The sequence below is a fragment of the Lutra lutra genome, chromosome 15 (genome assembly GCF_902655055.1).
Source record: "Lutra lutra chromosome 15, mLutLut1.2, whole genome shotgun sequence".
NCBI classification, from domain to species: domain Eukaryota; kingdom Metazoa; phylum Chordata; class Mammalia; order Carnivora; family Mustelidae; genus Lutra; species Lutra lutra.
This window is the reverse complement of record NC_062292.1, coordinates 30861890-30886324: the sequence shown is the minus strand read 5'-3', so window position 1 is coordinate 30886324 and position 24435 is coordinate 30861890. Positions and strand designations below refer to the sequence as shown.

The 24435-nt window shown below is 49.2% G+C and overlaps 1 protein-coding gene across 5 annotated transcripts in view; it reads right to left on the bottom strand.

The window, feature by feature from the left end:
• TP53BP2 (tumor protein p53 binding protein 2) overlaps positions 1-24435 on the bottom strand; it is a 56410-nt gene that overhangs the window by 28089 nt on the left and 3886 nt on the right. Inside the window, exons 1-4 of one of the 5 annotated variants that reach the window (XM_047705432.1) lie at positions 6840-6958; positions 6584-6725; positions 6198-6345; positions 108-221 (exon numbers count right to left, since the gene is read on the bottom strand). In XM_047705432.1, coding sequence (XP_047561388.1) covers positions 108-221; positions 6198-6345; positions 6584-6610 — 289 coding nt within the window. In that variant the 5' untranslated portion in view covers positions 6611-6725; positions 6840-6958. Of the gene's footprint in view, positions 1-107; positions 222-5903; positions 5923-6197; positions 6346-6583; positions 6730-6839; positions 6959-24435 lie in introns of those variants that run through there. The other 4 variants (XM_047705433.1, XM_047705431.1, XM_047705436.1 and 1 more) reach the window with 4 other exon arrangements.

Sequence of the window (24435 nt, the reverse complement as noted above, 5' to 3'; positions counted from 1 at the left end):
CTTCCTGTCCCATACCCCTCACGTCACCTGGCTCCTGATCTCCCCGTTCCTTGGACATGTGGAGTCCAAGTCCACAGCTTTGCTCGGATTCACACAATGCTACCTACCTGTGTCCCTGCCAGGGGGCCGTTCATGACGGAGGAAGAAACGAACTTCATTCCTCTGACTGCCAAACCTCTGCAGAACATCAAACATCCGCTCATTATCAGCAACTGGACGTTCTAAAGGAAACAAACAGAAGTCACATGACTTACAGGTGCAGAAAAGAGCATGTACTACCCCTCCGTCATGCAAATTATGCCTGTAGGGAAAACTGAGCATCCTTGATACTTTCTTCTCATTATAAGGCTCTTAGAAATAAAGCACCACAGATTTTCTACACACACAGTCGGTGTTGATGCTGTGGGCACTGGAACGGGGAATGGGTCTGGGCTGGCTGCTACCAGCGCAGGAGTGCCCGTGAGCTGAGGGGTGGAGGAGGGTTCAGAAGTCTCTGTAAACTATTGGCCTCTGAGGTCCCTTCTAACTCAAACGTTCTAGGGTTCTCTAAATTTAAATAAGAAATTAGAAATAACTTTCTAAATAAATAGCTTAGGGGCACCTTGGTGGCTCAGTTGGCTGAGTGTCAGAGTCCTTGGATTTCGGCTCAGGTCATGACGTCAGGGTCATAAATTCAAGCTCTACATAGGGCTCACTCAGCACAGCATCAGCTTGGGATTCGCTCTTCCTTTAGTCCTTTCCCCTGCTCATGCACAGGTGCTCTCTAAATAAAATCTTTAAAGATTTTATTTTTTTTAATCTTTAAAGATAAAGGCTAATTCTACTGTTAGGCTATTTTTAAACTATAATTCTATAAACTATGTTTAAGATATCAGACATACCCACTTCTAAACAAAAGGCTCTTATACCACACTGAAAACAGAGTTGACCCATGAATGACATGGGTATGACCCACCTAGGTCCACTTATAGGAGAATTGTTTTTGATAAATACAGTTCAGTCCTGAAATGTATTTTCTGTTCCTTACGATTTTCTCTTTTTTTTAAAGATTTAATTGAGAAAGAGCGAGCGCACGTGCACATGCGTGTGTGGTGGGGGGAGGAGCAGAAGGAGAGGGGAGAAAATCTCAAGCAGACTCCTTGAGCCCCAAGATGGGGCTCAATCTCACAACCTGAGCTGAAACCAAGACTCAGACAGATGCCTGCCTGACTGAGCCACCCAAGTGCCCCACGATCTTCTTAATAGCACTTTCTTCTCTCTAGCAAACCTGATTGAAGAACACACAGTATATAATACATAACATCCAAAATACGTATTCATGTTGACTGCTGACGTGGTAAGCGGAACTTTCGGGCAACGCTAAGCCGTAAGGAGTGCAGTTTGGGGGGAGTCAAAAGTTCCATGCAGATTTTCGACTGCACGAGAAGGACGATGCTCTGAACCCCCACATTGTTCAAGGGCCAACTGTGTATCTTTCTGGCCCCTCTTTCAGTGAAATTGCCAGCTGTCAAATTTCTCTAGAGACAAAAAGGACACAGAATACGCTAATAGATGGAAACTTCAGGAGAAATCATGTATCTTAAGCTACCCTCAAAATACCCTCCAACCTCGAGGACCTGGATATAAAAACCAAACCTACTGTTCGAGGACCCAACTGCTTAAAACCAGAAATACTTAAGCATCTGCCTTCAGCTCCAGTCATGATCTCAGGGTCCTGGGATCAAGTTCCACGTCAGGCTCCTTGCTCAGCGAGGAGTCTGTTTCTCCCTCTGCCTCTGCCTCTCCCTGCTTGTGCTCTCTCTCTCTCTCTCTAGCACTCTTTCTCTTACTCTCTCAAATAAATAGAAAGTCTTTTTTTTTTTAATTTTTATTTATTTATTTATTTTTATTTGACAGATAGATCACAAGCAGGCAGAGAGGCAGGCAGAGAGAGAGGAGGAAGCAGGCTCCCTGCTGAGCAGAGCACCCGATGCGGGGCTCGATCCCAGTACTCTGAGATCATGACCTGAGCCGAAGGCAGTGGCTTAACCCACTGAGCCACCCAGGGGCCCCTAAGATTTTATTTATCTGACAGAGAGAGATCACAAGTGGGCAGACAGGCAAGCAGAGAGAGAGAGAGGAGGAAGCAGGCTCCCCGCAGAGCAGAGAGCCCGATGTGGGACTCGATCCCAGGACCCTGAGATCATGACCTGAGCTGAAGGCAGAGGCTTAACCACTGAGCCACCCAGGTGCCCCAAATAAATAGAAAGTCTTAAAAAAAAAAAAAAAAAGCAGAACTACTCCAGTGCTAAGTTTGTTTTTTTTTTAAAGATTTTATTTATTTATTTGACAGAGAGAGATCACAAGTAGACAGAGAGGCAGGCAGAGAGAGAGAGAGGGAAGCAGGTTCCCTGCCGAGCAGAGAGCCCAATGCGGGACTCGATCCCAGGACCCTGAGATCATGACCTGAGCCGAAGGAAGCGGCTTAACCCACTGAGCCACCCAGGTGCCCCTCCAGCGCTAAGTTTTAATAGAAGAACGCTGAAAGAGCTTGAGAAAGCACTGTGCACCTGCCCGTTGTCACAGCCACCAGGTTTGTGGACTCACCCCGAGCCCGGTCCACTAAGCCACAACAAAGTGACACTCTGCTTGCAGTTCTGGAAGTGACAGAGGTGCCCCTCCTCACCCCTAAGCCACAGAAATCCCAACAGCGACCCCCCAAAAGGAAACACCCCCAGCAGACACCCCCCCAACAGAGCTTCTGAGTAACCTCCCACCTCCTGACGAAACACACGCACGCTCGTGCACGCACACTGGTGCAGGCACACACATACTCCCTCAAAACGCCAAAGGGAACCCTGCGCGCTCTGGGAGCCCCAAGGAGGCAGAGCAGGCCGCGCACGCACACACACACCTCGAAGTCCTGCCTGTGCCCCATGCCCGCCACCTGCTCCACCCATAGCCATCCCTGCCGCAGGGTCACAGGCAAGGCTGGCCGGGAGTTTCAGTTACAAAGCCACTAAGTGACAAAGACAGGAACCTGAGACCCAAGGCATTGCTCTGAATCACAGCTTCATGCAGACAGCCCACACATGAATCATGAATTCACTCCAACCAATCCAAGTCCTAACACGACCTTCCACGGAACCTTTCAAGGCCATCCTCAAATCTATCTGAAAAAGGAAAAATGGAAGAATGGCTCATTTATTTTTTTGAAAAAGCACAACAATGAAATGAAAGCACTTGCCTTACAGACACTTAACGTACTCTTAAACTACAGTAATCAGAACCGTTTGGTTCTTTCACAAACAAGACAAAAGCAACGGACTGAGGCTTCCAGAAACAGGACTGTGCATGAGATCTAACATGGCCTTCAGGGACGCTTCACATCAGTGAGAAAGAAACCGCCGTTCAGTAAGGCACCTCAGACAATTCACTCCCCATTCAGAAAACAAGGAATTTGCTCCCTAACTCACACAACTCACAAAAGTTAATGGGGGAGGAAGGAAAATTATTTCAAACTTAGAGCATTACGTAACAGGAGAGTAGGTTTACAGCCTTGCGGGAAGGAAAGGATCCTTTTAAATCACACAAACAGGCCTGGGATCCAGAAGAGTTTCTGTTTTTGAATGCCTACAAATCAAGAGGCAAATGCCAAGGAAAACATGAGCAAAGACTGTGGAGAAACAATATTTTAAAAATGGAAATCCAGGGGTGCTGGGCGGGCTCAGGCAGAGGAGCACGAGACTTGAGCTCCAGGCCCACTCTGGGTGTGGAACTAACTTAAAATGTAAATAAATAAATAAATAAATATGGAAACCCTAACAGCCAATAAACAAATGAAAGAATGGGCAGCCTCAGCTATCAGCTTAGCAAAAATTAAAATATTATCCTATCAATTTTTGATGGAAGATTCTTTCAGAAATAACTGGTAGGGGTGTGAGTGGCCAGCCTCTATGGAAGGCAATCTAGCACCACACATTAAATTTTCAAGTGTGTGAACCTTTAAGCAATTCCACTTCGTGGTATGTACTCCAGAGAAACAGTTGCCCAGATCAAGAGGCTCCTGAAAGGACTCTTAGCACAGCATTTATATAAACAAAAGTAGAGGGGCACCTGGGAGTAGGGGCCCTCAGTTGGTTCAGGGTCCAACTCTTGGTTTCACCTCAGGTCATGATCTCAGGGTTATGAGATCGAGCCTACGTTAGGCTCCACATTAGCTAGGAATCTGCCTAAGAGTGTCTCTCCCTCCTCCCCTCCCTCTTCCTGAGTGCGCTCTCTCTCAAAAAAATTTTTTAAAAAAGTAAAAATCATGATATGGATTTATACATACTAGTCTGAAAAACACCTCTAAACTAGAGTGCAAGGTAAAACAGTAAGTTGCAGGATATTGACATGTATGACACTATTTACAGAAAAAAAGAAAAAAGAAAAAGAAACAACACACAAAATTATTCCTATATTACTATAATTACAAATGCAGAGACAAGAGTATGAAAAGTTCCCTGCTACGTTGAGCAGTTACACTGAGTGATCAGGGGATGGGCATGGGGGAGAGGTTTCCATTCTGTCCACATTATTTCCTCTTTTACAAAAAAAAAAAAAAAAAAAAAAACCCACATTCAGGTGTGGTCATTTCTTTTTCTTTTTTTTTTTAACCAAAAGAGTGAGAAGAAACTTCTGAACATCATCCCATAGTAAAGGTTACCAGCCTCAAGTGAGCAAGACACAGAGAGGAAAAAGAACAGGTAGAATCAAGAGTTCCCAAGAGACACCGAGCCTTTCCCAAGAGAAGGATGCTGCTTCCTCTATCCCGACAGGGGCTTTCCATCATCTCAGTAAAGCGCACAGCACGGTGATCTGTGGAATGCAAGGAGGCAGCCAGAAGCAGCCAGCAGTGCATTCATTCAGTCATTCAAGAAGCAATGACAGAGCAGCGTCGGACGCCAGGCCCTCTCCCTGAGCCAGGAACACTGACGCACGACACACGCAAGCCTATCCTCTTAGGAAGTCTACGTTCTAACACATGTGTTTGGGCTACAGGGAGTCAAGTGGCAAGAAACTAATAAACACGCAAAACCTGGAGGATGAAATCAGGGTGGCTTCATGGCCACGGCAGCAGGATGCTCCAGGAGAGTCTCTGGGAGGACAGAACACTCCGGCTGAACTGCAGGCGACAACACCTGGAAAGCGACGCAGGCAGTGGGACAGGCTGGCACCAAGGGCCCAAAGGTGGGAAGGAGATTAGTTTCCTCGGGAACAGAAGGGAAGCTGCAGGCCAAGGAGAATGGTGCCCAATGACAGTGACACAAACTTCACAACCCAAGGTCAGAAATTGAGATTTTTTTCTCAGGAGAAGAGAAAGCCACAGAGGAGTGGAAAGTTGGACTATCACATTTTCATTTGAAAAGGATCATTTGGGTTTCTTTATGTGAATGGTCTAATCTAGCTCCTTTGTGGAGGGAAAAGCAGCAAGCAATTCAGGGAGTGAGCAAAGGACCTTCCAGGACACCCAATTGTAAGAAAGCTGGCTGAAGATGACCAAGAGGCCTGGTAGGGAGGGAGTTGGCTAGAGGCAGGTATTACAAGTGGTGTGGACCCAAGTAACCCAGCATAACGGGTGCTGGGACCCCTGGCCCACTGGGAGACAAAGAAGCAGTGGGACGTCACCCAGGCCGTACAGGAATAGGGCAGAAATTATGGAAAATTACTCACACGTCTACAAACTCCTGAGGGGCCAGAAAAAGACCAGGCTGTCCCATTTTAGAGCTCCAAAGAACTAGAGTGAGGGACTGATTTCAAAGCCTAAAATAATGCCTATGATTTCACCACTGCCTTTTGCCACCATGGTAACTCAACACAGAAGAGCTTTCCCTAAAAACCTACAAAAACCGGGAGAGGGCAAAGCAATCAGGACGCCTCACGTTTCTAATTCAGTGGAGTTGCAGCGCAAAAGAAACATTCCTCAAGCATTTCCCACCTCCGGCCCAGAAGCCCACCCTGCTGGGCCACCTGCCTGTCCTTGACCTTGTGTACTGGGTGCGGCGTCTTCACCGTACTGCACAGAAGGACAAGAGCAGAAAGGCTGCCTACGTCACAGCGAAGCCAGCGAGAGAACGTCACACCCTGATGCACGTGCGAGTCCCCAGCTTCCCCGCAGACAACATGCATGCCGCCCACAGCCACATCTACACAGCAGCACCATCCGGGTCTCATACCAGAGCCACACCACACTTCGGCCAGATGGCACTCGCTCTCGCCGGGCTCTTTGCACAGATCCACCACATCTCTGCACATCGTCTCGGGGGTCACGGGGACCTCGGTGAAGTGCTGCTCGCTGTCACTGAGATACACGGTGAGAAACATCTGCCAACAGAGAGAGACAGAGAGAGAAAGACAGCCGCTGTCAGTATCCACACTGAGCCTTTCACTCTTCAGTCCCCTTGGATCCCCTTCCCTAGCCCCCGTGCAGAGTGGCACGGCAGTCTGGCCCCTCAGCGAGCAGAGCCCGCAGAGCCTCCAGGATCCTTGGGGTTCGGGCAAACAAGTTCACACAAAGTCAGGCTCTGAAGCTGTATTTGTTATTCGTCTGCCAAATACTTACACGGTTCCTCATAGGTGCCAGACCCATGCTCGAAACAGACCCTCCTACCAACACTGGGAGATTCGGGGTAGCTGTGGGCACCCTTCTGTCCACACAGCCTCTTTGGCAGGAGACCTAAGAGCGTTCTGCTCTGACGGTGGATCTGGGAAACAGGACACAGAGCCTGGAGGGAAATCTAGCATTCATACCACGTGCTTCAACCACCTACTGAAAAAATCGTACTTTTAAGGCTAAAATGTTTTAATCAAATACCTACATTATAGTCTAAGTCTTCATCAACAAGGTGTTAACTGAGCAACGGGCTGTCAGGCTAACACTCACCCAGCCTCGCAGAGAATATAAAGCAGCCAGCAGAAGATCTCCATCTCCAACCCACTAGCCACCTTTCTTCTAGTAAACACAGACGTTGGCTCTTAAAAACACTGAGTCAAGAAATCAAACTTTCACGCCGATAAACTATCCCCCGAAAATGTGAATTCCCAGTGCTAAAGAAACTGACCCAGCAAATAAACCGCAGATGGCAACCCACCAGCACCTCCTCCATGCAGGTCTGCGTGTATCAGGATAAAACACACACAGTCTGAAAGCAATCCCCCTGGGAGCACTGATCCTGTGAGAATAATTCTTCCCACGAAAGGAGAAAGCCAAGGCTTTGGCGGGTCCACTCTGGACCAGCACACGTTCTATAACAGTGATTAATGGGCCGCCAACACTGGGAAAAGTTGGGGGGTTAAGGCCACAAAAGAGCAGAATGAGTAGGACCCGCACTGGGCTCAGGAGGACACGGGCCCACCCACAGCAGCGCACCTCCCCCTGGGGCTCAGCCTTCCTCGCCCACCTCCAAAAAGCAGCACGAGGCTCTTCTCTGCAAAAAGGCAGGGCCAGCTTATGGCGAGTGATGGACACCAGCCAAGTGGTCAGGCCGGGTGCCGCAGGAGTGTGGTCAGGTGAGAGGAGGAGCCGGCAGGGGAGAACACCGCCCCACCCCAGGGTGAGCAGGCTCAGCACCAGGCACCTTGCAGCTCCTCCTTCACCTTCGACCACACTCCTTAAGGTCACCGCGTCCTTCCTTTTTCCAGCCAAAGCTCTCAACTCACAGGAACCCATGCAACACACTGAGTCACCTGGCCCATGAGAACACGCAGCAGGGAACCCAGAAAAATTAACACAGTGGATACTGGTGAAACAGCAAATAAAACATGGGAAAAAACCATACGGCTTCCCAGGATGAGCTGAGCAGCTTTCAAGCTAATCCTATGTGGTCCTTCCCCTCCCAACAAACTGTATTAATAAAGACACATCGCTCCAGGCTTCAACCAGAGAAGAAGGGAGCACTTTAAAACCACACAGAAAGCCTAAAGCCTTGACAAAAATCACCTGGAAAAACATAAAAAAGATTGCCTATGCTCACAGACTTCCAGCCTGCCGCAGCTCCGACAAACCGTAGGGCACATTTCATGACACTCCAGAATTCCACAGCGGCTCTCTGAGCTCCCCACCCACCTAACACTGTCTGCGAAGTTGAACACTTCAAAACCAGGAAGTGTCTGCGCTGTACACAACAGACAAGTGTTTGTGGAACTGCAGGAATACTGAGTGCGCGCAGCCCGCACAGGTCCTAGTACCCCACCCCCACCCCCGGGGGGAATGTGGTGGGGCGAGGGGAGTACTAGGACCCATGCGGGCTGCACAGGCAGCTCAGAAACTCACATCAACCTCAGACGAGCAGAGCCAGCACAACTCTCTCTTTACATATGAAGAAATCGACCTGCTACTAAAATGACACGGTTAATTCTGCTCTTCGGATCCATTCTTTACTCTTCGGGCTGTTCCTTACAGCAGGAAAATATTGGGAAATGCTCTATGTAACCCCAACTTTAATAGGGATCTGGTCTTTTACTTTCTGGAAAACAACAGCTTCGTTTACTTAAAGGTATGATTACGAATAAGAACGATGAGAGATGTGTTCTGTTTAAGGTTACCTTTCCCCACAAACCCACAGCATTGCGTGAACGGCAGGTGCATGAGCTGACCCATTACCACCTCCCGCGTGTGAGGACTTGCTCAGTGCTGACTGCAGGGCCCGTCCTCACGTGCTTGGGCCGGTGGCTGGTAGGTGGGTGGTGTGACATTGCTCAGGACTCCCGGGCAAGAGGTCTGGGCTCTGCCTCCAAATCTGTTAATTATTAGCTAGACCTCCTTGGGGAAACCACGTCACCTCTCGGAGCCTTAGTTCCCATCTTCAAAGTTGAGAGTCTTGTGCTCCCAGCACTGCCACCAACTTCAGGGGTCATTGTCAAAGCCGACCTTCCTACAATAGCCGGCACACTACAGCCAGCGTTTGGGCCGGAGCAAGGGCCTGAACAAATGCAGTGAGAAAGGATGGGTTTCATAGGAAAGAGGGGTCTGGTGACAAAATGGGGGAGAGAGCAGCACTGTGTGTGAGCGGCGCAACTCGGGAGACAGTAAATTCAGGAGGAAAAGGAGGGCTGCTCTGCTTTGTAGCAGAGTCAGGCAGGGAGCCGGGGAGGGAGGGGGAGCTGGTCTGGCTTAGAGGACTCGTGACCTGCCCAAGCCAACACCCGCCACCACTGCCTCCCCAGGCCTCCTCTCCTAATCCCCTCCATCTCAGCCATCCTGCCAGCCAAGCCTATACACCTGGCCTGCTCTGTCTGCAGCCGGCCTGCCTGCTCCCCAGGCCTACAGGTCTGCACCGCCTTCCCAGCGAGGGTCTCCCCGCTATCCTTGCCTAGATCCCGACACATGTGTGGACACGCACGTGCACACATGCATACCTCCCTGCTTTGGGCTCTCCTTGGCACGGTCCCTCAGGTACCACACTTCGTATTCAGTTAAATTGGCTTTACCCTCCGTCAGCCCTTCTGGAATATCCGCAGTACGCAAGCTGGGGGTCTGTCTCTTTAGCGCCACATCCTCTGCCTCACGGACCACGTGGCCCAGCACACGGCGCGCACACTGTAGGTGCTTGTTTGCAGACAAGCGTGTCCTGCATGTTTTAGACTCCCCTCGGACTTGCTCTCACCCGAGTCCGCCTCCGTGTGTGCCGAGGTGCAGCAGAGCACACAGCCGCCACCGGCCACTCCGATGGAACAGAGAGCTAGTGTCCTCTTGGTCCTCCTGCTGGCCCCAGCCAGCCATACTCCTGCTTCCACACTCCCTTCATCTGGTACTGACAGGCCAGCTGCTCTACGGACTCGGTCCCACTGTGCAGGTTACCTTTACTGAACAGCTAACACAGCACACGGCCCAAAATTCAAAACAGGGGGGGCCATGTGGAGAGGGGACATGGGTGCCACAGGCTTCTGCACAGGGCAGGGAGCGGAAGGCGGGCAGAGTGCATCTGGAGGGGCAGCAAGGGGAAAGGATTAGAGGGGTGTCAGGTCACTGATCCTGAAACTGGGGTGCAGACAGCTGGGCTCCATCCTCAGTCTCTGACTGAGTGGATCCGGGAAGAGGGCCAAGATGCTGCATTTCTAACAAGCTCCCATGTGATGTGGACACCACTGGTCTGGAAGCCACTGTTCAAAGGCCAGAGCTAGGAATCTGGACTTTAATCAAAGAGCCCACTGGAGGCAAATAGTCGAGAGACAGAGACACTGGTGACTACCAGGGAGCTGGGGGAGTGACTGCTAACAGCTACGGGGTTTCATCTGGGGCAATGAAAATGCTGGAGTGAGTGTGAGGATTGCACAACCTTGTGGAAAGTCTAAAAACCACTGAACTGCATACTTCAGAATGGTGGTGTGTGAGTCATATCTCAATTTTTTAAAAGGTCCTTGGAGGATTCCAAGCAGGGTAGCGAAGTGATGTCATCTAAAACACTGTGGCCACTGTGGGAGCAGATCCAGGGGACGACGCACACGCCATCTGAGAGGACACGCAGCACCTGAGCTGTAGGGTGATGGCAGACGTGGGGAAACGGCTGGATATGGATCTTTTACAAAGGCAGAGCCAGAGACATGCTTACGGACAGCAGGCGGATATGAAAGGCAGGGAGAGACTGGTATGAACCTGATCTGCTGTCTTGGTGCCCCCCCCATCCCCCACCCTCTGGTGAGTGACGCAGGGAGGTGAGAAGGGGGCCGGCCGGGGGAGCCTCCAGGGCAAATCGGAGGCATCCATCAGCCACCAGAAGGGATATGTTACACCAGGCAACCACAGAGGTGCCTCCCCCACCCACGCCACTGCTGGGTGGACGCCGCTACCACCGCTGGCCACAGTATTTATAACTGCTACTTCTCCCTCCTAGAAAATTATGAGTAAAACAAAGCAAAGGCATCCCAACTTTGAAATACACTTTTAAACCCATTTCATCCACTTTTTTTTTTTAAGATTTTATTTATTTATTTGACAGAGAGAGATCACAAGTAGGCAGAGAGGCAGGCGGGGATGGGGGGAGCAGGCTCCCCACTGAGCAGAGAGCCCGATGTGGGGCTCGATCCCAGGACCCTGAGATGACCTGAGCCGAAGGCAGAGGCTTTAACCCGCTGGGCCACCCAGGGGCCCTGATTTCATCCACTTTTAAATGTATACATAAGTATGTCTCCAAGTTATGAAAGTTAAATATCATTTACATTAATATATCACTTATAATTTAAAATCTTTTAAGTTATAGTCTGGCCACAATTATGGGATTTAATGTGATAATTTATACCTATTTAAAATCTTATAGAAGAAGTGAATCAGGGAGTTTCTTAATAAATATCACTTCTCTTCTTCTTACTTGAAAGAGTAGCAATAAAAACAAAAGAGAATCAAAAGACAGAGTCAGCTAAACTAATCATCCTATTAACCTGAGAAAAAGCAGGTACATACATTCCTTACATGGCCACCTTCCTTTTATCTCTGTTCACAAATCTGCTGTGCTCCAAAAGGATAAAGAACTTCTTAAAAAATGTAATTTAATTCCCTAAGAAGTAAAATAAAAACAAGCTGAAGCTGTTTTTGCTTTGCTTTATTTTGTTTTAAGTTTTATTAGCATGTTGAAAAGTTTTTTTTAAAAAGACATTTTAGCTGACTCTATATCAACTAAGCCCGGCAGAGAACAATTTTAGCCTATAATTCACGAATTTTTTTAAGATAAAAAATAAAACTGTTAAATCTTAGGAATTTCCAGCATCTGCTACCAAAACATCGTAGAAGGAAAAAGCACACATTTTCGAAAATGTGTTGGTTACCCACTGTTTAGTTACAGGACTGTGTACCACATCCTTTTCCACAAATGGGAAGACGGCACACACACACACAGGCAGGCAGGCAATTCACACACAGAAAAAAGCCTGGAATTGTATTCACCAAGTTAACAGTAGTGATGCCGGAGTGAGAAGATTATGAAGGGACTTTCTGGGAGCTCAGCCATGCTTAAGTTTTCTAGAATGATTATGTACCACACACACAAGAAAACTGATATTTGAAGGAGCCGATGAAGGAGCCGATGATGAAATCAGCAAGATGAACACAGGGCGCCACCGCCTCCCGGGGCCTTGCTGTGACACATACCGGAAGCATGCGCCCCATCGTGCTTTTCTGGGGCCCAAGTGCTGCCTCACCTTTAGTCAGGGGCCACAAGAAACAAGCAGTCCAGAAACAGATCTTGGAAATCCAATACATTAGAACAGAACAGTATTTGGCCATCAAAAGGGCTGCAGTGCGGAGACACTACGACATGGATGAACCTTGACAGCATTGTACTGAGTGACAGAAGCCTGACACACATAGGACGCGTCCTATGTGGATTCAAGGGCATGGAGACAAAACACCCATTAGCAGCTGCTAGGGGCTGGGGCTGGGGGGCAGGGTTACTGCTCAAGAGTTAGGGGTTTCCATCTGGGGTGATGGAAATGTTCTGCAATTGGTGGTGATGGTTACATAACCCCATGAAGTTACTAAAAACCACTGCATCACACACTTCACAGGGTGAATTTCATGGAGCGTGAATTGTATCACTATTTAAAGGGCCTACTGCATGCTTTGTGTAAGATACAAAAGCTCTCTTTTTTTCTTTTAAAGATTTTATTTTATTAATTTATTTGACAGAGAGTGAGAGCACAAGCCTGGAGACAGAGGGAGAGGGAGAAGCAGGCTCCCCGCTGAGCAGGGAGCCCGATGGGGGATGCGATCCCAGGACTCTGAGATCATGACCAGGGCCCAAGGCAGATGCTTAACTGAGCCACTCAGGCACCCCAGTTGAAAATCTCTTAAGGGAGATGAAATGTGCTTATGGAAAAATGAGACAATTTACTACTAAAGTAAATGAATGAGATTGAAGGTAAAACAGAAATTCAGGGGCGCCTGGATGGCTCAGTGGCTTAAGCCTCTGCCGTTGGCTCAGGCCATGATCTCAGGGTCCTGGGATCGAGCCCCATCGGACTCTCTGCTCAGCGGGGAGCCTGCTTCTCCCTCTGTCTCTCTTCCTGCCCCTCTGCCTACTTGTGATCTCTGTCAAATAAATAAATATTTTTTTTAAAAAAACAGAAATTCAGGGGTGCCTGGGTGGCTCAGTGGGTTGGGCCGCTGCCTTCGGCTCAGGTCATGATCTCAGGGTCCTGGGATCGAGCCCGGCATTGGGCTCTCTGCTCAGCAGGGAGCCTGCTTCCTCCTCTCTCTCTGCCTGCCTCTCTGCCTGCTTGTGATCTCTCTCTGTCAAATAAATAAATAAAACCTTAAAAAAAATAAAAATAAAAATAAAATAAAAAAACAGAAATTCAGAAATGAAAAAAACACACATGATCAGAGACAGGCTGAGGTTTCAGCCCGGAGGCACAAATTAATGGAAAGCATATTAAAACAATAAAATAAAAGTAACCTTACTTCCAAATACGTCATCTTTTCCTAGCATGTATATATATATATTTTTTTAAAGGTTTGATTTATTTATTTGACAGACAGAGATCACAAGCAGGCAGAGAGGCAGGCAGAAGAGAGAGGAGGAAGCAGGCTCCCCGCCGAGCAGAGAGCCCGATACGGGGCTCAATCCCAGAACCCCCCGAGATCATGACCTGAGCTGAAGGCAGAGGCTTTAACCCACTGAGCCACCCAGACACCCCGATCAGAACCATCTAAAATCACATACAGGTAAACTGGCTTAGAAAGAACATACGGGAGAGCGGGTACTTTAAAACGTTCTCGATGTTAACATACTTTCAGGATAATTTCAATTTCAAAGTACACTGACTACAGACCATGATCAAAGAATGTGGAAATACTCTACTGAACGTGGCAGCCAGGACAAGGACTTCCGTCTGCTTCTTAAGCTGCTCGATGGGGGAGGAAAGGCTCGGAGAAGACAACACTCTGCAGGGGCCGGGCTCCCCACCCTGCTCACCAGTGAGTCATGACCAAGTCACGGCCCTTCCAGAATCCCCAAGTCACAGACAACCTTCATTTAAAAACAATGGGTTACAGATTTATTTTTTAGAGCTCCGTTTTAGGGGTGCCTGGGTGACTCAGTGGGTTAAGCCTCTGCTTTTGGCTTAGGTCATGATCTCAGGGTCCTGGGATCGGGCTCTCTGCTCAGCAGGGAGCCTGCTTCCCCCTCTCTCTCTTGCCTGCCTCTCTGCCTACTTGTGATCTCTCTCTGTCAAATAAATAAATAAAATCTTTAAAAAAAAAAGAATGATTAAAAAAAGAGAGAGAGCTCCGTTTTGGAGGACATGTATTCACTGTGACTATGATGTTATGCTCACAAGAGTGATTCATCTTCACGGAGGCATTATCTCAGATTAAAAGTGGGAAGAGTCTTCCAGGAGGAAATACAAAAAAAAAGAAAAAAAAATCCCACAAAAACTGGTTAGGACATTTATGAGAAATTTACTTTGTATCAGAGGCTACAGTTTATTCCTTTGATCTACAAAACCATGTAAAGCTCCACAGAAAGGAAAAAGAACCGAGAGTCTAAGATCTCCTCGTCGCAGAAAGGAAACAAGGCTTTGTGATAGCAGCTTCAGGGTTCTGACTCAGAAAACCTTCAGTCCCTCAGGTTTACCGAGGAGAAAAAAGAACACAAGAGGGGAAAACATGTCCCTTAGAGGAAAAGGAACAATCTGTGAGAAGGGCGACACAAATCCTCCCCAAACCTTACAACTCTCAGGAACTCGGTGTTGGGAAGAAGCAACAAGACCAAGACCGGGGGTGAGACCAGGGAGGAGTCTGCATGGTTCGGGGTTCAGCGCTCGCCAGTGCAGGGAGATATGCAAGCCATCACCTCCTTTTTTCCTGGGCTTCACCCCACCCACCCAGAGCAACCCCTCCTTCAACACGATCCCAGCAAACAGGGAGAATGAACAAACAAGGAACATCAGCCAAAGCTTCTTTGCACTGCTCAGGGGCACACAGCCCTTTGGCCCAGCCACGGCTGCCAAGTGCAGAAGGGCTAGAAACGACCAAAGGGTTAGAAACGACAAGCCAATCATCCCCACCTCCGGGGATCTTCCGCCACGCCTCCTCACAGGTGGGCCTCTCCGTGGGCCAGTGCTCCGCCTGGTTCCCCAGCCTGCATGCCCTTCCCCGCTCCCCAGTGTCCCCATGGGTAGCCACAGGGGTCTCAGGGGAACCTGGGGGGAGGGGGCACACACCTCCCAGTGCTGCATCCTGGCCCTCAGAGACCAGCCCGGCCTCATGGCAGCTGTCAGGGCACCCTGGCTTCCCGGCCACGAGGACTCCGGCCTGGAGTTTCCTCTCAAGGCCACAGGAGACCGTGAGTCACGCCTACCAGCGCTCTGATCAGAGTCTGCGGCTGTAAACCCACCCAGACGCTAACTGCGCTGCTTTTTATTACAGCATTGTTTACAATCAGTCCATCAGTTTCCATGGGCCACATCTGAGTTAAAGCAAAAGCATAAAATCATCACCAATGGATTTTTTTTTTTTTTTACTCTTTTGGTCAGGACAGCAAGTTAGTGGAAGTTAGTTAGAAATCAACACCCCAGAAGTATCAACAGCGAGCTGGACAGCACTGAAGAGGGAGTCCCCCAGGCACCCAATGTCATGCAGAGAACACGGTTATCCTCCAAGACCACCTCCATTCCAGAAAAAAATTATATGGCAAATACAAAGTGGCAACTTTGAGAGAAAAATCCTCTATGGAAAAATCGTGTTGTCTCAGAAAGCTGCCCGCTGCTCTCAGATGTCTGATGATCTCCGGCACTAGGTGCCCGTAAGCCGATGGCACCGCCACCTCTGGGCCTCACAGGACTGGTGTCCTCCCGACATCTGTCCCTAGGGAGAAGCTCCTGGCTCTGTCCCCTCCCAGCCCCAACTGCTTGTTGACCTAGACATGTGTCCCACCTGCGCCCACTAGGATTTCCTAAGCACCTACTAGGCCAGCACAGGCGCGGCCCAGAAAGGCAAGGGAGGAGACTAAGACATGGGGCAGTTCCCAGAGACACATCTGGACAGAGGCTGAAGAAGCCACCTGGAAACTCTGGGGGAATACGCCCCACACGAAGGCCACACATGGGAATGACCAGAAAGAAGGGGCAGTATACCAGGAACGCAGGCAGGCACGAATAAGGGCTGGTTGACCAGGGCCCCACAGGTGGAAAGCAAGCAGTTTCTAGTACAGTAGAGGTCACTAGAGGGGGTCTCAGAATCCGGTTGCCAGACCAGTGGCATCAGCATTATTGGGGGACCTGTCAGAGCAGACCTGTCTCAGCTGCAGCAGCCCCCCTGGCAGAACTCCTGAATAGGAAGCCCTTGGGGTGGGCCCGCCACCCCACTACCCCACTAGTGAGAAGCACGAGCTTTAAGGGTTATGTGCAAGGGTGGGAGGACCCTGCGTTCAATGCTGTCCAGGTGACCTGGGCGCATAGTGACCCGCCCCACACACGTTAACTGTCGCCGCACCTCCTGGAACAGTGTGGGAACACCACACACTCACCGACACATTTATCTTTGCATAATTCATCTTTCAGGGAACTTCATTTACATCATGTGCTGCACAATCATGACCTCAAATCACCAAATAAGAAACCTAAAAACGCACACTCTTCCTCACTCATCTCCCTGGTTTAGCTCACCTGTTCGCTACTCCTGTCCCTTAGTGTCCACGTCATCCCCATGCTTCTAGAATGATTCAGAGACCCTCCAGCTGCCTCCAACCCCTCCTACATGTACACCCGTCCAGCCACAAGGAAACTTTCTCTTGGCTTCTCTGAACCCACCCCCCCCCCACACACACACACACACAGTTGTTTACAGCCCTGTCTTATCTGCCTCGCTGTGTATAAATTCCTTGAGGACAGAGGTGTTGACCCTGAAAGGCTTCCTCCACCCCACAGGCTATCTCAGACTTCACACACACAGCAAGTTGACAGCACTTGCCCCGAGAGGTGACAGGCGGGGGCAGCTGCAGAGCCCGGGGGTCCAAGCTCCGCAGCCCAGGACAGTCAGCAGGAACAAGAGCGGGGGCAAGGGCAGGGGCTGAAGCTAATGTGCCGTGTAACTTCGAAGGGAGCTTTCCCAAACCAGACTGGGCTCAAAACGAGAAACAAGGCTTTCTGCTCAGAGTAACTGAAGAAATCTGTCCTCTCCTGTTCAACCACGCCCCGAAGCCCAACTTGGATCTCAAATTCCAATCGCACGCAGCAGAGCAACTCCCGTTAAGCCATCTGCTTTCAGTATCTGCTGTAAACAAACACAGAGAGCAAAAAGGAACTAAACACAGTCTGTAAGTAGGTCAGTGCCAGCCCGACCCCCGCTCTCCGCTCATACTTCCTCCGCACTGAGCTTGGCTGCTTCGTGGGTGCAGGAACCACTGCATGGAAAGGCACTTTTTCATCCTACGTCTTGCTTTCCTCCACTAAACACACTATGTCTCAGACCCGCCCATGAGGCCATGAGATCAACCAATCCACTGCCCCCAGGTCTCCCCTTCTGCCTCGCATTTTGTAATCAAAGTGTTCCTCCATTCTCAAAGAGTCCAGCTCTGGGAACTCTCTAAGAAAGCCCAAAAGCCAATGGTGGACATAACTATAGGTGAGCGAGAACTACCCTCACCAAAGAGAATCGAAAGAAAGAACACTCAGGGGCACCTGGGTGGCTCAATCGGTTGAGCAGACGTCTGCCTTCAGTTCAGGTCATGATCCAAAGGTCTTAGGATCAAGTCCCACGTGGGGTTCCCTGCTCAGCGGGGAGTCTGCTTCTCCCTCTGCCCCTTCCCCTGCTCGTGTTCTCGCGCTCTCTCTCTCTCTCAAATAAATAAATATAATCTTAAAAAAAAAAAAAAATGAAGACCATTCATGCACTCCAGCAATATCAGGTCCCCAATGAGTGTCAAACAGTGTGCCAAGCCTCCCAGAGCTGGCGGGGCACCGCGGGGTGGCAAACAGACAGGCCGCACGTGGGAGCCTCCTCGGGGAGGTAACATGAGGTCCGGGGAAAGCAGAAAGCAACCATTCCCTTTCAAGGAGCGCCATGGAACTGGAAACTGAAGGCTGAGTGAGACGAGCAGGAAGAGGAACATCCAGACCGGAAAACCTCATCCCGGGCAGAGGCCCAGCAGCGCACGAACACAGCGTCGCTGCCGTCCCGGAGCTGGCACAGCCAGAGGGCAGGAGCAAGACTGGACAAATACACAGGGACCAGTCAGTGCTCAACCCATGGGGCACAGACGTGCTGCAGAAACTGTCAGCGTGTACACTTGGCCTCACCCCCCCCACACACACACAGTTACGGCAAGGTCAGAGGGCACAGGGGCAAGGTCAGAGGGCGCAGGGCACATCATGAACAGAAGCATGGAACAGAGGACAACCTGCTGTGAGCAGAAGAAACGCAGACGTCCGGCCCCACCAGCAGTCCTCGCGCAGATCCCCGGGGTGGGGGGCACGGACAAGGCAGGAAGCGCATCTTCTGGAACAGGTACACAACTCCAACAGCAGGCCAGAGAGTGGTGGCGCGAGCAGATGCTGACTTGTCGGGTGTTTTGTGTCTTTCTATCACTTGCACTGTGAGGCTCAGTATTCGGATGGTGAGGCTCAGGAAAACATGGGCAGGTACCCTTTAGAGTTGAGGCAGCTCTAACCCTTATTTCCCAGATGGCTGGCTACTATGTATTTGTGAGTAAAAGGAAGATATCTCTGATTTAAAAAAAAAAACAATCGGTAAAGGGACTTAGAGGTAAGCCTGTCGGAAGCTGCCAAGGCCACAGAGTCACGGGGTCAAAAGGACAGCTGTTGTCAAACATTTTTAAGGTTAGGGCTTCCTTCAGAAACTGGACTTGCCCAACTCGGTTTTAAAGAACCACAGTAACTGTGTGCTCCTCTCGAGCTCTTCAGAGCTCTGGGATTCTAGACAAAGTCTGGTTTCTCTCTAGACCCACAGGAGGGAGCCTGTGCAAGGGCGGCAGTCCTCCCTTCTCCTGCCTGGTCTTACTCCCCACCCTGGGGAGGCACTGCTGCTTCTCTCACCCCAGGCCTTCCCCAGGGCACAAGCGCAGAGCACTGAAGCAGGTGACACACGTGTCCATGGAGTTTGCGGAAATCAGTGAAGGGAAACCCCACCAGAGTGGATTCTGGATGCAGATGGGGAGGAGGAGCCACACCACTCAAGGTAATCATGGACCCACCAGAAGAACCCTCCCCAGAGAAGGATCCCAAATTCCAGGCCCCCACAGGGAAAGGCTGGCACCACATCTCCTACAGGAAGTGAGCTCCCCAGCAGTGCGGACGGGGATGAACCACCGTCACCCCAAACTCCAATGTTTCTCCAGTGGACTCTGCTTCAGAACAACCCTCCCAACTTCCTCCTTCTTATCCACAAAACCACATTCCTCTCCCTTGTGTGTTGGACTGGCCTGTGGTCTTGCCAAAGCTTGCGTGTCCCAAACTGCAATTCTCTGCTATTCCCAAAGAAACCACTCTCAGGGGGAAAGTGACTGTTTTATTTAAGGTTAACAAGTTCACAACTAGTCACACTACCAGCTGGGCCCTCGCTGTTATAAGGTACAGCTCTTCCTCATTTTAGATGGCTGACTGTGGACCTTCCTCAGGGGGCCTCGAGAGGCCTTTCTTCTCCCCACATCCCCAGGCAGATTCCCTCGGGCACCTGCACAGCCCACTGCCCACACCAACACAGGAGTCTTCCCTAGTCAATGAGATGTGGTCCCTTCTCCTGCCACCACTCCCCCGGGGGACTACTGCACCCCACCTCAGTGCCACCTGAGCCCATTTCCCCTGCTCTCACTTCCACCCTCAGCACCCTCCCCGCTGCCCACGAAGCACTAGCCTCCCGGGCTGCACTGTGTCCTCCAGGCCTGCGCCCCCGGCCCAGCGTCTGCCCACGTGACATACAGGACCAGCTCCTCTTGAGCACTTGGGTCCCAGCTAAACTGTCACTTCCCCGGTCCCCCAGTATAAAGCAGCCATCCCAGCGGCAGGATCCTACTGGAATTCCACTCCCCGTGTGTTTCTTTCTTATTCTCCCCGTCCTCCCCCACCACCACTACCCCCCACTCACCTCCACAGGAGATAAGCTCCCTGGACCCAGTCTTATCCTCTCCTGTATCCGGGTTCTCAGAACAGTGCCCAGAACATGGCAGCCAGGCCCCATGTATCTGCAGAGCAGATGCTGGCCTGAACAGCCACCAAACACAACCCACAGGTTAATACAAAAAGACAAAGAACAATGATCTAAGATGATTTCATCCAAAATCAGTCTCTAGGGGGTGCCTGGGTGGCTCAGTTGGTCATTAGCATGGGGTTCCCCACTCAGCAGGAGTCTACTTCTCCTTCTGCCCCTCTCCCCAACTACCCCAACCCCGCTCGTGCTCTAGTGCGCTCTCGCGTGCTCTCTCTCTCTCTCAAAATCTTTAAAAACCAAACCAAACCAAACCAAATCAGGCCCTAGTTTACATCTGACAAATTCATCTCAATAAGCTGGATCACTACTCCTCACTACGGAGCCAGCACTGTCCCTCAGCGTCCTCCCCGACTTCCTAGCACCAGTGGCGCGCATCAGGTCACTGCTGTACCACTCCACCCCCGGAGCCGGCTGAAGACTGAAGGCTGGGGACGGCACTCTCCCCGCGGACGCTGTACGTCTCCCCCATCCTCCACGTCTCCCAGTGCACCCATCCACTTCTGTTCCTTCTCCCTGTTTACAAACATCCTCCAGAGAATGAGGACTCCACACACCTCCTTCAAACGGTGGCTGCCCGCCCCCAAACCCCGCCAATGCCATGCAGGGGCTGAGATCTCCGTGAAGTGTTAGAGGCACAAAGACAACACGTACTGAGGTGTTTCTTTGGCACGGGGACAAGGTGGTCACCTCCCTGTCATTCGAAACTTACTAATCTCACCCAGTTTAGGTTTAAATGTGGAAAGATATCTGTTCTCCTTTTGCCACTTCAAAAACAATTGTAGTTATGTTCTGAACACTAATGTTTGAGGTTATCATTCACCAAAAGAACACGATGGCCACTGCATCCCATACAGCGTATACAGAAACAGTCTAATGTAGGCACCGCCACCTACCTCAAGGAATATCTGTCACAGGCAGACCTGGTTCATATCTCATGTCTGCTGAGTGATCAGGAGCAAATTCCTGAAAAACTTTGAGCTTCAAATTCCTCATCTGTGGAATGAGGAGGAGAAGACACACTTCACAAGGTCATCAGGAAATTCAATGGGATGACCAACCTAAAGCAGGGGGCACAGTGTGGGGCACAGACAGGGTCTCAGGGGAAGCTCCTTCCCCTTCCCTGGGAGGGACGCCAGAGCACAGGGCCTCCAAGCCCCCCGCTCTGCTCACAGAATCACTCATTCCACAGGGTGGGGGTGAGGGTGGGGGGTATTGGTGAGCTGTGCTATCCCTCTTCCATTATTACCACCAGCACGTACAAGTGGAATTCCAGACTCCTTAATTCCTGACGGTGTTCCTCTACTTTCCTCAAGTTGTGTCTCGGACACTTCTATTTCAAGTGTTTGAAATGTAACTGAAGTACTAAGCTAAAATTTTGTTTCTGCAGAGATCACTTAAGTTTGCACTGCAGAATTAATAGTTATGTATTTACTGGCCAAATGAGTATTTTCGAAGAAAATCTAGTTCTCTTACCATCCCAATAAACTATGTGGTTTGGTATAAATTTTATGCAGAAAAAACTAGAAAATGACCACAAGTTGCTGAGTCTGGGCAACTACTTTTCCTACACAAGATCTATTTAGAATGTGCATTTCTTTGCTGAAAGGACTTTCATTTGTTGGGACAATATACAAAATGTTTTTGGGGCCCTGCCTCCGCGTCACCCAATGCTTCTGAAGAGTCCCCTACGGACTACAGCTCCTCTTGGCTCTCCACAACAGAATGTAAAACGTTAATGTCTCACTCAGCACTCCAAAATAAGTATACATTTCATACACAATCTGTCATCTGTGTTTTCTTTTCTCAATTACATCTGATTAGAGAAAAAAATGCTCTCTTCAGAACACAGCACACCATCGAAAAGCAAGTATTTCAATCAGGTTTAACTTGGTTACGTGGCAAGAGCAGAAAAGAACACTCTGGATTCCTAAACTCTCCCACCCCACTCTCCTTATCACTTCACACTTAGTAGAGGTTGGGGAGAGGTTCACAATCTGGGACAGCATATCCCACCAAAAGGCCCTGGTATGCTGTCCCCACGGAGCTGGAGAGAGGCCACACGACACAGGAGCGCCAAGGACGGCATGGAGTTAGCTTCAGACAGAGTTTTTAACCAGTGCCACAAACTATCACAGATTACCAAGAGATAAAGGTCGATAATATTCCTTAAAAGCTTCAGGGGGGAAAAAAAAAACAGGTTTTGTCTTACTGTTTCTACTTTCTACAGATGTGGGACAGGGGACAGGAACTGGGAGAGAAAACAGTTCTTCCTAGAAACAGTATATGAGTAAATGACCCTCCGTTCTCATGCCTTCCAGATAAATAAATTCCCTTTAAGTTAACTGTTAAAATACAAGCTCCTGTAAGCTTGTGCTAATGTTCTTTAGAAAGTCTAAACCACTTCCCTGAAACAGGGAAAGATACAGAAAATGTTTAATGCATTTCAGCTTTTAATGAATATAGAAGTCACAAGGCAACAAATCTCACTACAGCACAGAAAATGTGAGGTATTTGCCACATTTTTTTAAAAAGAGATGATTTAACAGCCTTTGAGAATTACAATTCTACAAAGCTAGAGAACTTACCTTAAACTTTATCCTGGAGTCAAACCAAGCTAAGTTGCTACATTACTACTCAACAAGGAGAAATTCTTTCGCCTTGTGGTATTATCCTATGAATACAACGTTCTAAAGCTGTAACTCGAAAGCTTTTTAATTTCAACACGTAATTTCAGTTTGGAAGATATGTGCAAATAAGACCACCCTTTCATAGGAAAATAATACAAGTATTTAAGCAGAAGTCCTGCCTCTGGTCTGTAAGTTGCACAAGGTGGTTTCCTCTAGAAACACAAATCCTACCAACCAGCCCTCAGACTGCCAAAGAAGATGCGGCGAGAACCCAATTTTTTTGTCCTAGACTCCCCTAACTAGAAGCTCAACCAATCGGGTATTATCTTACAGCATCACAGAATAACTAGAAATAATTAGGACACTCTGCAGCCCTAGAAAATGCCACAAACTTAAAACTTAAATCATGCTCAGGTCAACTGAGCTTTTGAAAATAATCTGTCCTTTTCTTAAAGTCATGATCTGTATCAGGGCCACACGATGAGACTCGGTCAAAGAGAACACTAGACTAAGGCCCTGGGAAACTCATTTCCCAAGTCATTAGGGATAAACAGGCCGTCATGAGTTCATTTGAAAGTATTAATGTAGGGGCACCCGGGGGGGGGGGCTCAGCCGGTGACGCGTCTGCCTTCCTTGGGCTCAGGTCGTGCTCCGGGGTCCTGGGACCTGCCTCTCCCTCTGCCTCCTCCCCCACCCCCACTTGTGCTTTCTTGCCTTCTCTCTCCCTCTCTGTCAAATAAATAAATTAAATTTTTTTAAATTAAGTGTTAATGTAAACAGGAAGCTGCAAATATGTGATTGCAACGTAAAGTTACTCTTTGGGCTACTTTGCCAAACTGCCCGCCATGTCGGTGCTGTGGCCACCAGGCCCATGTGGCTACTTAGATATAATTCACACTAAAAAATTGTTTGAAGACCAGTTGTTCATCCCACCAGCCATATCTCAAATGCTGTACCTGCAGGTAGCCGGTGGCCACCATAGGGGAAGGCTGGTGGCCACCACAGGGGACAAGATGGACACAGCACAGTTCTGTAACAGCCAGACACGTGTGTAACACACGGTATCTACCATACAGACAGGCAAATCCAAGTCCTCCGACCTTCCATGGGGCACCACACAATACCTCGTGGTTTTGTGGGCAGTTTTGTTTGTTTTTATTCACCATTTCGATAGCAGGCACAAACAGGAATTTTTGTAAAGCTACATCTAAAAGAAGCAGTGAACAACGCTTTGAGAGTTGGCTAACTCATAAAGACATTTCTGAATACAGGCTCTGCTTACATACAATGGCTTTGCAAAATAAAAGTAATGAAAAAACATAGCTGGTATCATTTTGAATAGTTGAGAAATTTTGTTTGCAATAATTATCTCCCTCTATCTGATAATCAAATACAGTGAGGAAGGCTCAACTAAAAAGCCATACTCAACCTACAAACGATGCTTTCTGCGATGAGGAAAATACGGTGTCAAGTAGGAGAAGTTAATTAGTTTCTTCTTACCAAGTGGAAGAAATATCAGAGAATCAGAGATGCTTTGGTGGGTATCTGAAAATGGGTGTTAATTATCACTCCCGCTCCACCACACCCTATCATTACCTCTGCCCTGATACTCAGCTGTTTGCCTACTTA